This window comes from Phyllobates terribilis, unplaced genomic scaffold (assembly GCF_046119375.1).
Source record: "Phyllobates terribilis strain yellow unplaced genomic scaffold, ASM4611937v1 Scaffold_11__3_contigs__length_659146591, whole genome shotgun sequence".
NCBI lineage: Eukaryota > Metazoa > Chordata > Amphibia > Anura > Dendrobatidae > Phyllobates > Phyllobates terribilis.
Window position 1 is genome coordinate 261722713 of NW_027362771.1, and position 15607 is coordinate 261738319.

At 40.0% G+C, this 15607-nt stretch overlaps 1 protein-coding gene across 2 annotated transcripts in view; it reads left to right on the top strand.

Annotated features, from left to right (window-relative positions):
* The window catches only part of SLC26A5 (solute carrier family 26 member 5), a 77374-nt gene that overhangs the window by 33997 nt on the left and 27770 nt on the right, over positions 1-15607 (top strand). For both annotated transcript variants that reach the window (XM_073652263.1, XM_073652264.1), the window contains exons 10-13: positions 727-840; positions 7568-7645; positions 11235-11330; positions 14717-14823. In XM_073652263.1, coding sequence (XP_073508364.1) covers positions 727-840; positions 7568-7645; positions 11235-11330; positions 14717-14823 — 395 coding nt within the window. The remainder of the gene's footprint in view (positions 1-726; positions 841-7567; positions 7646-11234; positions 11331-14716; positions 14824-15607) is intronic.

The following is a 15607-nucleotide window of genomic DNA, read 5'->3' on the forward strand; positions in this document are numbered from 1 at the left end:
ATGCTTTTTTTTGTTTGTTTGTTTCATCTGGGGCACTTTAGCATTTAGGAAGGGATTGTTCAATAATGGACTCCCGCTTTAAACATATTCTATGTAAACCTGGTATTGCTAAACTTGTACTGATCATCAGAATTAAAGGGGTTGTCCGGCTTTAGGGTACAAGTCTGCAATCACTCTGGGTGCTGTGAGGATATTTGCACCCATGTGGTCACGTGCCAACCACACGGGTGTTGCCTCTCTCAATGCAAGCGCATTGAGCGAGGCTGGACAAATCTAATCAGAATGTGGCTGCCACCGGAGAATCCACATAGTGACCGCAGACTTGTACCCTAGTCCCCTTTAAGTTAACTAGTAATTTGTACTATATGGTGCATGTTGTAAAAACAAGATTGATAAACGGCAGAATTGCTAGTATAGCGATCCTTCGTATTATTTTTCTCCCATGTGCTTAGTTCACCTTTTCAGTGCCGCTATGTTACTTTTATCAGGAGCACTGAACAGACTTCAATTTCATAGGGGTGGCGCTGGGCAGGGAATTATATGAAGCGTCTATCCACTAGCTGCTTCATTTATATAAAGATTCTTTTATTTGCAGCCAGATGGTATCCTAGGAACTTGTCTTTAATTACCCTACCCAGCAGTGCAATTAGTTTGGTGACACTAACACATAAAGGGAACCTTTTAGGAGTTTATGAAATCTCACATTCAACTGTTTGCAATTTTCAGGAACTCATTGCGCTAGGACTGTGCAATTCTCTTGGCTCTTTCTTTCAAACATTTGCTGTAACTTGTTCAATGTCTCGTAGTCTGGTCCAGGAAAGCACTGGGGGAAATACACAGGTATGTGTGTTATTCATGTTGGTGAAATAACTTTTTATCCTGTTACAATATTATTAAATGAGTTTTCCCACAATCTTGGAATAATAATAAGTTCCACAATTCGATGTGTTTAAAAAAAAGTTCTGAGAGAATATAGAGAATATTATAAATGTGGCCCTGTCCTTGTTGCCAAAGTAGTAACTGAAGCAGTTACACTGAAAACTACAATAAAGACATTTGTTATTGAAAATATTTTAGGGTGATTTTTGTTTTTAACCAAATACTAATGTTATATTTGGTATATTTAAAATGTGACATATTTTCTGCATAAAAACAAGTAAAAAATATTAAAATGCCCAGCACAGAAAAGATAATGAAGAGTATACCATTTTAAACTTTCTACCTTATTGATAGGGTTTGTATTTTTAGTTCATTATTATTATTTTTTTTTTATTTTCTGTATTACACGTGTAATAAAATACAAACAATTATTTACCCCTTCTTTTGTATTTACCCCTTAAAGGGAAGCAATTATTAGATTTATTCTGCCTGAACCAAGGGCAGCATATATCATAGCCTGGTTGTGCAATTACTGCCAGGTATGTTTTACTCTGAAACTCTGCTGCACTTCAGAGAAAACATAGTTTGAAGAGCCAGCCAGGGACTATAGGGAGAGACCTGACTAGTCTGATGGCTTCCCTATCTCTCCCTTTTGAACACATGTGGATAAAACCTGCCAATCAACTGGAATTTGGTGGGGAGAAGCTAGCCAGGGGTGACCGCAGTCTAGTTTAGTCTTTCCCTATAGTTTCTGCCTGATTCTTCAAACCCTACAGTGTTTCAGAGTAAAACATACCTGGCTGGAATCACACAGCCAAGCTCGGTTTCATTCTGCCCATAGTTCAGGCAGCGGGCTCCCTTAAAAGAGCCGCTCTGTTGTGGGTTTTTTTCCCAATGTTTTTTTCAGAACTGCACTCGAACTTGATTGTCTGTCACACTCCACACTTCTTTTATGTATATTGTACTTTTGTCTCCTTTTTTCTTCCCTTGAGTCTAGACCTTTAAATTTCAGATTTCACTCAACATTAGATTCTCCTTAATAAGCCAATCTAATATATATAATTGTGTTATCCCATCTGTCTGTCTGTCTGTCCTTCTGTCCAGGAAATCCCGCGTCGCTGATTGGTCCGGCCGCGGCCAATCAGCGACGCGGAATTTCAGAAAAAAATGGCGGCCTTTAGCGGCTCATCTGCCGCACGGAGGTCAGCGGCGATGCAGCCGGCTGCTCACAGCATAAGTCCCCCGACCGGAGGCGCCGCTGACCTCCATGCGGCTACCGTCGGGAGATCAGCGGCTACGGCCGCTTATCTCCCGATGGCAGGTGTGACGCCCCCCCTCCCCTCTCCTCCCCTCTCCTCCCCTTCCCCTGCTTGCTCAGGGCCCCGGCACCCGGTGCCATACTTACTGCTCCCCGTGCCTCCGCAGCAGCTCCTGTGTCTTCCGCTGCTGCTCTGTGACGTCTTAGGTCAGAGAGCGCTGTGACGTCTTTACACTGCGCTTTCTCCTGAGCGGTCACAGCGCAGAGCGGGAAGATGCCGGCTACACTGGAGTCCGGAGCAGCAGCTGAGAAGTGAGGTGAGTATTGGATTTTTTTTTTTTAGTGTATGGGGGCATAGGGCATTAAATGGTGGGGTGGGGGTGTGTGACATCGTGGAGGGGCCATTATAACCGAGGGGGGGTGTGACATCCTGCATGGGGCACTATGGGAGGGATGTGACATCCTGCATGAGGTATTATACAGGGGGGATGTGACTTCCTGCATGGGGCATTATAAGGGAGGGGGGATGTGACATCCTGCATGGGGCATTATAAGGGAGGGGGGGATGTGACATCCTGCATGGGCCACTATAGGGGGGATGTGACATCCTGCGTGGGGTATTATATAGGGGGATGTGACTTCCTGCATGGGGCATTATAAGGGAGGGGGGATGTGACATCCTGCATGAGGCATTATAAGGGAGGGGTGGATGTGACATCCTGCATGGGGCATTATAAGGGAGGGGGGATGTGACATCCTGCATGGGGCATTATAACGGAGGGGGGGATGTGACATCCTGCATGGGGCATTATAACGGAGGGGGGGATGTGACTTCCTGCATGGGGCACTATGGGGGGGATGTGACTTCCTGCATGGGGCATTCTAGGAAAGGGAGGGGATGTGACTTCCTGCATTGGGCACTATAGGGGGGATGTGACTTCCTGCATGGGGCATTATAAGGGAGGGGGGAGTGACATCCTGCATGGGGCATTATAAGGAAGGGGGGGATGTGACATCCTGCATGGAGCATTATATGGTGGGGGGGAGTGTCATCCTGCATGGGGCACTAGGGGGGGGGGGTGACTTCCTCCATGGGGCATTATATAGGGGGGATGTGACTTCCTGCATGGGGAATTATAAGGGAGGGGGGATGTGACTTCCTCCATGGGGCATTATAAGGTAGGGGGGGATGTGACATCCTGCATGTGGGGCATTATAATGGAGGGGTGGAGGGGGGATGTAACATCCTGCATGGAGCATTATATGGTGGGGGGGAGTGACATCCTGCATGGGGCATTATAAGGGAGGGGGGATGTGACATCCTGCCTGGGGCACTATGGGGGGGATGTGACTTCCTCCATGGGGCATTATATAGGGGGATGTGACTTCCTGCATGGGGCATTCTATAGGGGGGATGTGACTTCCTGCATGGGGCATTATAAGGGAGGGGGGATGTGACATCCTGCATGGGGCATTATAAGGGAGGAGGGGATGTGACATCCTGCATGGGGCATTATATAGGGGGATGTGACATCCTGCATGGGGCATTATATAGGGGGGGATGTGACATCCTGCATGGGGCATTATAAGGGAGGGGGGGATGTGACATCCTGCATAGGGCATTATATGGGGGGGAGTGACATCGTACATGGGGCATTATAAGGGAGGGGGGGATGTGACATCCTGCATAGGGCATTATATGGGGGGGAGTGACATCCTGCATGGGGCATTATAAGGGAGGGTGACATCCTGCATGGGGCATTATATGGGGGGGGAGTGACATCCTTCATGGGGCATTATAGGGCAGGTGGATGCTCCCCGGTCCTCACTAACACGGTTCGCTGATTGGTCGCAGCCGCCGGATGCGACCAATCAGCGATATCGGCGCCAAATTTAAACACTGCTCTGCTGATTGCTCGCGGCCAGTCCGCGGCGACCAATCTGCGATTGTGGCGCCAAATTTAAACACGGTCTCCGGCCAATTGGCGGCAGATTTAAAATAAGTACGCCACCATCGGGAGACATATTCTAGAATACCCGATGCGTTAGAATCGGGCCACCATCTAGTATATTATAAGCATACAGTCAGGGAAGCTAAATTGACATCTTCTTCATTATACCTGTGTGACAGGCGCTGTCTAGTCATAATCAGTAACTGTGATTGGAATTTCTGTACCCCTACCTCTCTGTAGAGATCCAGTGCTGTGCAGTCTATGCAATTTAAACTTTTCCAATTAATGAAATGCTGACCCCCCATCAAAGAACAGAAACGTGTAACTTCCAGGGTATTACCATGAGCTCACATAACATAACTAAAGAGAAGAAATTCATAAGTTTTTCGATATTAAGGATCAACTAAATTAGTTGTAATCACTACTAATCATACCGGATCGTTTTACTTTCCTCTGTATCTGTTAACCCCTTCGCAACCCTGGGATTTTCCGTTTTTGCATTTTTGTTTTTTGCTCCCCTTGTTCCCAGAACCATAGCGTTTTTATTTTTTGGTCAATATAGCCGTGTGAGGGCTTATTTTTTGCGGGATGAGTTGTACTTTTGAACGCCATCACTGGTTTTACCATATCGTGTACGGGAAAACAGGAAAAAAATTCCAAGTGCGGTGAAATTGCAAAAAAAGTGCAATACCACAGATGTTTTTTTTTTATTTTTTTTTACCACGTTCACTGAATGCTAAAACTGACCTGCCATTATTATTCTCCAGGTCATTACGAGTTCGTAGACACCAAACATGTACAGGTTCTTTTTTATTTAAGTGGTGAAAAAAAAGTTTGCTTAAAAAAAAAAAAAAAAAATGGCGCCATTTTCCAAGACCCGTAGCTTCTCCATTTTTCGGTATCTGTGGTCGGGTGAAGGCTTATTTTTGTGCGCCGAGCTGAAGTTTTTATTGATACCATTTTGGGGTAGATCCGATGTTTTGATCGCCTGTTATGGCATTTTATTGCAATGTTGCGGCGACCAAAAAACATAATTCTGGTGTTTAGAATTTTTTTCTTGTTACGCCGTTTACCAATCGGATTAATTCTTTTTTTATATTGATAGATCGGGCGATTCTGAACGCGGCGATACCAAATATGTGTATGTGGTTTTTTTTTATTATTATTTTATTTTGAATGGGGCGAAAGGGGGGTGATTTAAACTTTTATATGTTTTGAATATTTTTAAAAACATTTTTTTTTCACTTTTTGCTTGCTTCTATAGTCTCCATAGGAGACTAGAAGCAGCACTTGTCTGATTGCCTCTGCTACATAGAGGTGATCAGCAGATCACCTCTATGTAGCAGAAATGGTCCTGTGCTATGAGCGCCGACCACTAGGTGGCGCTCATAGTGACTAGCTCATGAAAACCACTGGAGTCTGCTGCAGACCCAGGGTTGTCATGCCCACGCATCGGTGACCCGCGATCACGTGACGGAGTCACCGATGGGCGGGGTAAGTGATGCGCTTCCGGCGCGGCGATGTTAAATGCCGCTGTCAGAGATTGACAGCGGCATTTAACATGTTGACAGCCGCGGGTGGATCGCGATTCCACCCACAGCTGTTGCAGGCACATGTCAGCTGTAATAATCAGCTGACATGTGCTCGGTTCAGTGCGGGCTCAGCGCCGGAGCCCTCACTGAACCGGGGTTTACAGCCTGTTGCTTACTAATACGGCACAGGCTGTAAAGGGGTTAAGGAACTGTCACAGAAAACTAATATTTAGCTATTAGTGTTCTGGCAACAAATAGAGAGTTCTAAATAACTGAAGTCTATTAGGCAGAGATGAAAGTTATAAAATGCACCAAAGAATGAATTAAAATCCAAAGGAATCTCGAAACATAACAAATAAATTTCATGCAAACCAATAATGTCTTTCTAGAACCTAAAGAGGTTGGATTACATCAGAGTCTCTCCTTCATATTTTATAAAGGAAGGTAGCTTAAAGGGGTGGTCTGAAACTAAAGTTGATTTTAGTCTTAAATGTCTATTTAATGTAATAATATTATCAGTTTTTTAATATACTTTAATTAAAAAGTACCTATTGTTCCTTCTCTACTCGATCGGTTTCATTTTATTATTTTTTTTTACTTTCGTTTTGATGATGTTTCATTTGAGAGTCCTCAGTGCATGCTGGGATACTACACAGAACGTCATCAGGGGGACTGGTGCTGTAGTCATTGCTACAGATGCTTTTCCCACCCTGAAATGAAGTGAAATCATTGACGTTAGTTTCAGGAACTGGGTAAATCCTTACAATACTGAGCATGTGTTGGTTGTCAATTCCAGCATATGCTCAGTAAGAGCTCCTTGCGCACTGTGAGATATTGTTACGATACTGGTGGATTAGCTGGAATCCGATGGCCGGAGGAGCACAAGCAGGGTACAGCAAGCGGTGGTAGAGGTTCTTGGCCGTAGCAATGGGAGTTGTAGACACAATCCAAAAATAGTCTGGGTAAGACAGTTCAGGAGCTGGAGACTGGAACTAGACAACTGCTAGACACAATACTCAAGCAATGAGTAAATGTTCCATGTGGCTTTTAGTAGGCCCAAACAAGAAACAAGATGCCTTTCACAGGTTCAATATCAGCCATATTGGTAAAGACGAATGCAGGAACACAATAACAGCCTCCAGTGGTAAGGAGTGGAATTGCAGCAAAGTTTAGCAAAGTGAATAATAGCAGCAAATAGTGGTCAATTTGCAGAAGGAAAACAGGATCTTGACGGACTTTCCTTTTCAATGCACAGTGACAGTGTGCACCCTCACCGACTCTAATGAGAAGTAATAAGTCGACAAGAGAGTGCATTGTCAGTGCACATTGAAAAGGGGTAACACGCACAAGCAGAGAGCGCAGTGACTGCAGCCCCAGTCTCTAAAACCAATGTCACTGATGATTCTTCATTTCAAGGTGGGGAAAGCAGCTACTGCAATGACTGGAGCCCCCTGATGATGTCCAGTTTAGTATCCCAGCATGCACTGGGGATTCTCAAATGAAACGTCATCAAAGCAGAAGCAAAAAATAAAATAATGCAATTAGATTGAGAGAGAGGGAATGGTAGGAACTTTTTGATTAAAGTATATTAGAAAAGCAATCATATTATTACATTAAATTGATATACATTTATTTATTTATTTATTTATTTTATTTTAGTCACTTATATAGCGCCATTAATTCCACAGAGCTTTACAGACATTATCGGCACTATCCCCATTGGGGCTCACAATCTAGATTCCCTATCAGTATGTCTTTGGAGTGTGGGAGGAAACCCACACAAACACAGGGAGAACATACAAATTCCTTTACGATTAAAATCAACTTTAGTTTCAGCCCACCCCCTTAATGTCTGAACAAACATGTATTGTGTTATGCAATTCATAAAAAGGTTTGCATGTAATATTTGTAGAGTGATTTTGTTAATAATTGGTATATACAATTAGATTGCAGGTCTCTTGTCCTCTTTTATGGTGCTGGTGGTCATATTGGTCATTGGATACCTCTTTGAACCGTTGCCCCAGGTATGTGAACACTTTGTGTACGGGTTGCCACATTTATTATTATAGACTAACTGTTACTGAAAGCAGATGATGGCGCTGTCTTTGCCACCAAGCGAGATCACGGTGCAGGAACTTCAGGTTGCTCGTAAGTAAAAAAAATTTTTTTATTGTTAACACTAATATAAAACAATAAAACCTATATACACAACGCCTTGTTGTATAGAAAAAATTAATTTGACCCTTCTTTTATAGCCCTTTGCCAGAGTGAGAGAGGGAGGGGTTACAAAAAGAGGAATAAGACATTATTATCAGACAGGCAGATAAAGGGGAGGAGTCGTTCTACAAGATACAGATGATTATGTTAGGGAGGCATATAAGATTTTGTCAGATAACAAATACTACACATTAGTTGATACGGATCCATCACCCCAATTTGAATTAGAATATTTACAACTGATAAACAAAGCCTACAAAGAAAAAATATTAAACAAAAAAGAAAAAAGTTTTTTGATCAACTCTGCTGCAACTAGAGCAATATTCTACCATCTCCCAAAAATCCATAAGAGTTTAAAAGAACCCCCATGACGCCCCATTATATCGGGCATAGGATCCCTCACTAGCTCCCTCTCACACTATATAGATCTCTATCTACAGGAGTTTGTTATCCAACTTCCCTCTTATTTGAGAGATTCGGCACAATTGATCAAAGAGACAAAAGAAATCGTATGGGTGGAGAATTATTTATAACACTGGATGTCACAGTGCTCTATTCCAATATCGGACACAAATTGGGACTAGATTGTGTAGAATTTTACCTGAACACAGATCCTACCTTAAAAACGGAGCACAAGCTTTTTTTGCTGGCAGGTCTGCGTTTTATATTAGAGCACAACCTCTTTATGTTTGAGGATAAATTATACCTGCAGCGGCTTGGGACCGCAATGGGGACTCGGGTGGCCCCAAGTTTCGCAAATCTGTTCATGGGGCGATTCGAGTCCCTATTGTCAATTATGTAACATGAATATAAAGCATACATCAAATACTACCGTAGATATATTGATGACCTGATTATTATATGGAGCGGTACAGAACAGGAGGCTACAAAATTTGTGAGAGGACTCAATGCCAATGAATTGGGCCTCACATTCACAGCTCATATAGCGAGTGACAAAATTATATATCTAGATCTGGAATTATTTCATATTCATAAGACCATCATGAGCAAAACACACTTCAAAACAGTCGATGGAAATGGTTATTCAGACTTCAATAGTGCTCATTTCCCAAAATGGAAAAAGAATATCCCATCAAGTCAATTTCACCGAATCAGGAGAAATTGTACCTTAACATCTGATTACATAAATCAATCAGAAATTCTTGAAAAAAAAATTCAAAGAAAAAAGATATCCCATGGGAATTGTTGAAACAGCCTTTCAAAAAAATTTTCATTTAACACAATTGGATTGTCTCAATAAACTAAAAAGGGAGGAGAAAGTAAGGAGGATAAAAACCTTTGGAGACACAATTTCATTACGGCATATAACAGGGATAATCAATATATCCGCACCACTTTAAAGAAATATTGGTACTTATTGCAAAAGGACCCTATATTAAAAACAATTTTACCAAAAGAACCACAAATTACTTTGAGAAGGGGCACAACGATAAAAAATATGATAGCTCCAAGTAAATTGAAGAAAAAAAGACCCCAAAAAATCAGTGTTGATTCATCGGTTTATAAAAAGGAGGGCGGAGTCTCTAAATGCTTTCTAAAAAAATGCTGCTGCTGCAGGATTATAAATCATGGAGCTAAAGAAATTAATTGTAATAGTACGGGAGAAAAACAAGATCTCACAAAATCTAACATGCAATTCTGATCACGTGATTTATGTGGTTACTAGGGTTGAGCGAGTATGTTCTGTCTGACAGCTTTATTACATGTGAGGAATGTGTAAGAAATAGACATTCCTCACATGTAATAAAGCTGTCAAACAGTCGCAAATCATGCACACGGGAGCGATTCAACCATATCACCGAGCAGCTATAAATACTCGGAGCTCGGCCCGAGCATACTCGGCGAAAGGGTTAATAGAACATACTCGCTCAACACTAGTGGTTAACTGTGTCTGTGGTCTTCAGTATGTGGGTCGCACAACCCAGACTCTGAGATCACGTATGATTAGCCACAGACATAATGTAAAAAATGGTTTCTTGATACAAAGTCTATCTAGACATATAGTGATGAAGCATAATAAAAACTTTGATGTGGTCAACGTTACACCACTGGAACAAATCAATATAGAATCACTAAATAGAAAAAAGACATTGAATGCTAAAGAATCATTTTGGATATGTAAATTGCAAAGTTTATTTCCGGATGGTCTGAACGATAAACTAGAACAAGTTTGATCATCATCACAAATACATTTTTATTATGGATCTTTGTTTTATTATGAATCTCTGTTTTTCTTTTTTTGTTTTTATTTTTTTTTCATTATTCATTTATTCAATATTTTTTAACACCAAAAGAACAGTTGTGTATTTTTATGTTGAAGTGGTACTTTTTAGCTTTCTAGATAATGGGATGTTATATTTTTTATTCAAAAGAAAGAGAAAAAAAAGAAGTTTCATTTTTTTTTTTTAATTATTCAATATTTTTAACACAGAGAACAGATGTGTATTTTTGTGTTGAAGTGATACTTTTTATCTTTCTAATAATGGGATTTTAATCAGATTGACATGTTTCTTACAAAAAAGGTTTGTTATTTGTTCTTTTATATATAACATTTATATATTTTTATGTTTTATATATATGAAAAAAACTGAGAACAATGCAGGATGAAGCACTCCTCCTCTTCCTCTTTTTGTAACTCCTCCCTCTCTCACTCTGGCAAAGGGCTATAAAAGAAGGGTCAAATTCATTTTTTCCATACACCTGAAGAAGGCTGCAAACAGCCGAAACACGTTGTGTATATCGGTTTTATTGTTTTATATTAGTGTGAATAATAATAAAAAATTTTTTTACTTACGAGCAACCTGAAGTTCCTGCACCGTGATCTCATTTGGTGGCAAATACAGAGCCATCACCTGGTTCTCCCTTTTGGCATCCTTGTTGTGGGATACTCCTGTCTCAGGATTCAATCCCACCTCACCAGGTCAGCCGCAGTCTTTTGCAAATTCATCCATACTACAAGCGAGAGTTGTGCTTCTGCTTGCACAACCGCATCAAGTGAGCAATTTCCTATAGATACTCACCCTTTTAATTGATCAAATCTTACTACGCTTAGATAGCGCCACGTTTTTTCTCCTTTAGGAAATCTATTATGTTTCTGAAAGCAACACATTACAAATAACAGTTTTCATGTAAGTTAACTACTTATGCTGCCCAAACACATGTAATGTATGGTCTGTCTGCTTCAGGCAACACCTATCCAGTGACCTTCAAGGGCATGCCGCGTAGGACTCCTCTCTATTAGCTAGAGCCATTGCAAAGAGGACATTCTTTCTGGGGATAATTACTGACTTGGTCTTACTTTTTTGTGCAGAGGGCAATTTTGTTATACTTTTTTGTATGTTCTGAAATGAAAAGTGGCATATATTTCTATTCTAGACAGTGTTAGCCGCTATAGTGATGGTGAACTTAAAAGGAATGTTCAAGCAGTTTGCAGATATCCCACAATTATGGAGAACGAGTAGACTAGAACTGGTAAGTGTGAACATAAACTAAGCATGCTTAGAAACCTCTCCACATTGAATTTTAACAATCTTTCTCACTAAGAACTGGTGCTGAAATGATTAAACAATGTGATCTATGGTTCAGCATGTTGCCAAACTACTAATGTGATTTTCAGTGCACTTTGCATGGATTAATAATCTGAATATTGAGGTCATTAGTTATCTGAATAGAGTTATTATTGAACACTAAGTTCTTTAACTGTGAATACCTGACATATTCGATTAACTGAACTGACTTGTTGGCAGGACTAATGTAGCTGAGCTTTATACACCTCACATAAACTAACATTTATTTATGCAGATTGTCATAGGGAGGAGGAGTGGCTCTACAGCACTGGACTGTGTTTCAATACCTGCTCTGTGTGACCTTGGGCAAGTCACTTTATCTCCCTTTGCCTCAGGTACTTAGAATGTAAGCTCCTTGGTATTTCCTTAGATTGTTTTGCATTTATCTATATATATATGTACTTTACAGGTAGGATTTACATGTTTACTAACATGCACAAAACATTTCAACGTATATGTGAAACTGATGTGGACAAAAAGTGAAGCTGCGGCCAAAAAGGAAAAAAATGATCTGTTCAGTTTTCTTATCTTAATCATTGTTTTATGGAAAACTGCTTCATGTTTTGTCTGCACTTGTTTTTATGAATGACTACATTGTATATTTCATAGACATTTAAAGAGAACTTGTAACCGTGAATCTGCAAGCATCATGTTATAGAGCGGGTGAGCTGAGTAGATTGATTTATATCGTTTTCTGAGAAAAGATTTAGTATATGTGTTATTAATTTAATCCACTGCTCTTTCTGTAATTTTCAGCTGTCTGATCAGTGACTGACGGCTATCTGTGTATGCACTCTTATACAAAGAAAGCTGTCAGTCACTGGTAGGACCGCCTACTGGACTGAAAATCCCAGAAAAAGAAGAGGTTTAAATGATTAAAATACAGGTTATAGTAAATCTTCGCTCACAAAACTCTATATCAATCTACTCTGCTTTCCCTGCTCTATATATGTTGACAGATTTGCTTTGGAGGTTGTAAAATGCAGTAAGGGTTCATTTAAACAAGCAGATAATCATTTAAAGGGCTCATACCCATAACTGTGACAAAAATTGGTTTGATATTGTTCTTGAAAAGTCGGAAGAGTGTCATGCAAGTGTCATGCGTTTTCCTTGCCAGCATAATGCAATTTTTCACATTTAGCATCCAAATGACATGCGTATGCAATCCGATTGCAATTCGATTTTAATATTAGCTTTTACATAGAGTAATTCTCTGTCATTTATAGATCGTTTTTAAAGGAAATTTATAAATAAATACATTTCGGAAAAAAATGGCATGGGTTCCCCTGAAATTTTCTTAACCAGCAGAGGGAAAGCAGACAGCTGGGGGCTGATGTTTATAGCCTGGTAAGGGGGTAATACCCATGGAGCTTTCCAGGCTATTAATATTAGCCCGCAGCTGTCTGCCTATCCTTTGCTGGTTCTTAAAATAGGGTTTACCCCACTTCATTTTTTTGGGGGAGATCTCCCATTTTAATAACCAGTAAAGGCTAAGTATAAAGCTGTGAGCAGATATTAATGGCCTGGAAAGCTCCATGGGTATTACCCTCTTCTCAGGCTATAAACATCCGCCCCCAGCTGTCAGCTTTCCCTCTGCTGATTAATAAAATTACAGGGGATCCCACGCCATTTTTTTCAGAAATGTATTCATTTATTAAATAAATGTACAGCAAGCTACACAAGCACTGTACTAATTACATAGGTCACTGACCTCTTTATATTCATCTATCCTATGTATATATATAATCTATTCTGACTTGTCGCACCGCAGATGAAATGTTGGGTTTTAAAGGAGATGGGTGCGTGAAAATCGGACGGCACTTTCATGGACCAAGTGCTGTGCGATTTTTTTATTTTTTCCTCGCACCCATTGACTTGCATTGGCGAGTCTGGTCCAATATACGAGGACAATCGCAGCATGCTGCAATTTTTTTCTCAGTCCGATCTGAGCTGAGAAAAAAAATCGTAGATGAGTAGGCAATTAGAATAACATTAGTCAGAGTGCAATCCTATTTTTAACGGATTGCACTGTTCTGTTTATCTCACAGATGAGTATGAGCCCAAACACGAGATTGTAACTCAAAATTAGCTTATGTCAGACAAGTGTTTATATAGCACAAGGATCAGGCATGAAATGGTTGAATAGCGATCCTTACATTGTAACATTGAACATCGTGCACTGTGTTCACAGAGAGATAATATGAAGTGTAGGCATGTTCGATCTTTAGATCCCATAAGTGATACTAATTTTTTATACATTAATTCATAAAGTATTGTACAAACATTTCCGATGTACTGTACACTGAAATTAATCAAATTTAACCATTTTAAAAAATTTTCCTGGTTGAGCAATAACATTTGCAATAATAACAATGTACAATATTACATGAATACACTCATGGACCAAATTGTTGGTTCCCTTCTATTAAAGTAAGAAAAACCTACAATGATCTCTGAAATAACTTGAAACTAACAAAAGTAATTGTCAATTTAACCTTGCTGAATATCAGCTAATGAAAATCGGACATTGGTTTTGAATTGTGGTTCAACAGAAATATTCTTGCCGGATTCGTTAGAAATAGATGACGACGGATTCCACATTAACGGATCCTTTGCCCGTTGACTCCAATGTTAAAAAACAGATCTGGCAGAGATCAGTTAGTGAATAACGGTCTAAAAAGTTGTCAGCACAACTTTTTTTCCTGACGGATTTCTGCTGGATCCGTTCTAATGGATCATTACTGAACATGTGAACACTGCCTAAACCTGTAGTGAGTTCTCCAAAAAGCGGGTGGACAAATAAAGACACAGAAATTGTGATAAACTCCAAGCACTGATTAGGCAGGAATGTGTTGTCCTCAGTCAGGATTTGGCCCAGAAGCTGACATCCAGCATACCAGGGCGAAGTGCAGAAGTCCTGAAAAATAAAGGACAATACTTTAAATATTCAGTCTTTACATAAACTTGATGAATTTATCACCCTTGTGAAATGCTTATAATTGTACTTCAGTAATCATAGAAACATCTGACTAAAAGATCTAAAAACACTGAAGCAGCAAACATTCTGAAAACCAAAGTGTGTCAGTCTCAACTTTTGGCCACAACTGTACATATGAATCATATGAATATTGTTGTCATGATGACATTCAATATTTCTTTAACATGTCAGATTTTACATGCAATGTGCATAATTTTTGTTTATAAATACAATCTATTACTTTTAAGTGGTATGTTAAAAACTTTTCTGTTTAGAAATTTACATCGATTAATAATACATTCTTGCACTTTCAGGCAATTTGGGTGGTGTCGTTTTTGGCCTCGGTTTCCCTAGGTCTTGACTATGGTCTTCTTGTTGCAGTGGCATTTGCTATCATAACAGTCATCTACCGCACACAAAGGTTTGATTTATATGTCCTGGTATTATTTCTTGTTTTGGAACAGTACACGTACTTGTGTGTTTTATCTGCCAATCTAAACTGTTAACAGTGGTCAATTATTTAGTGTTGCTTAATTCTGAGTGTATGTAACAATAATTGGCTAGTTGTAAATGAAGAAAAGAAAGTAAAACTATTGTGTATTGTTGATCTTTATTGGTTTTGTTTCTGCTTAAAAATTGAGAGATAGAACAATTAACAAATGAACAACTAGCTCTTAGCAACATTCTCATTTATAGCAAGCATTGCTGCTTAGTGCAGTTTCTTCAAGTGCCATTGATAGGCAGAAATGAAACTTCTCTTAACTGGCAGCGAGGAACATCGTGAAGCCAAGTCGAAAAGATAAGCCGCGTAAAGCACTCGGCTTTCTGAAAGAAGTCTTCTGAATTTCAGGAGACATATGGTTGCCCGTGATTGAGAACAATGAAGTTTCCCTCAAGTTGTGGTCATGTCATCTTTTGGGAAAGAAAGTTTCAAGAAACTTGGTTGAATTCTTAGCAATTTTTACAAACCATGCATTATGAATGTAAATGATCAGTGGATATGACTGGAGAGGATTTAACCCTTTAGCGACATTTGCTGTACATAAATGGCACACTGCTTTTATGGCGTGAGCTCAGGAGCCAACCCTGCCTAATATAGTCCAGCACTCAAGGGAAATTGATGTGGTCAGAGCATGTTTTAGCCTCTTAAATGCCGCTGTCAAATGTAATATGTAAAAGGCTCCAACATGGCAGCAGTCATTTCT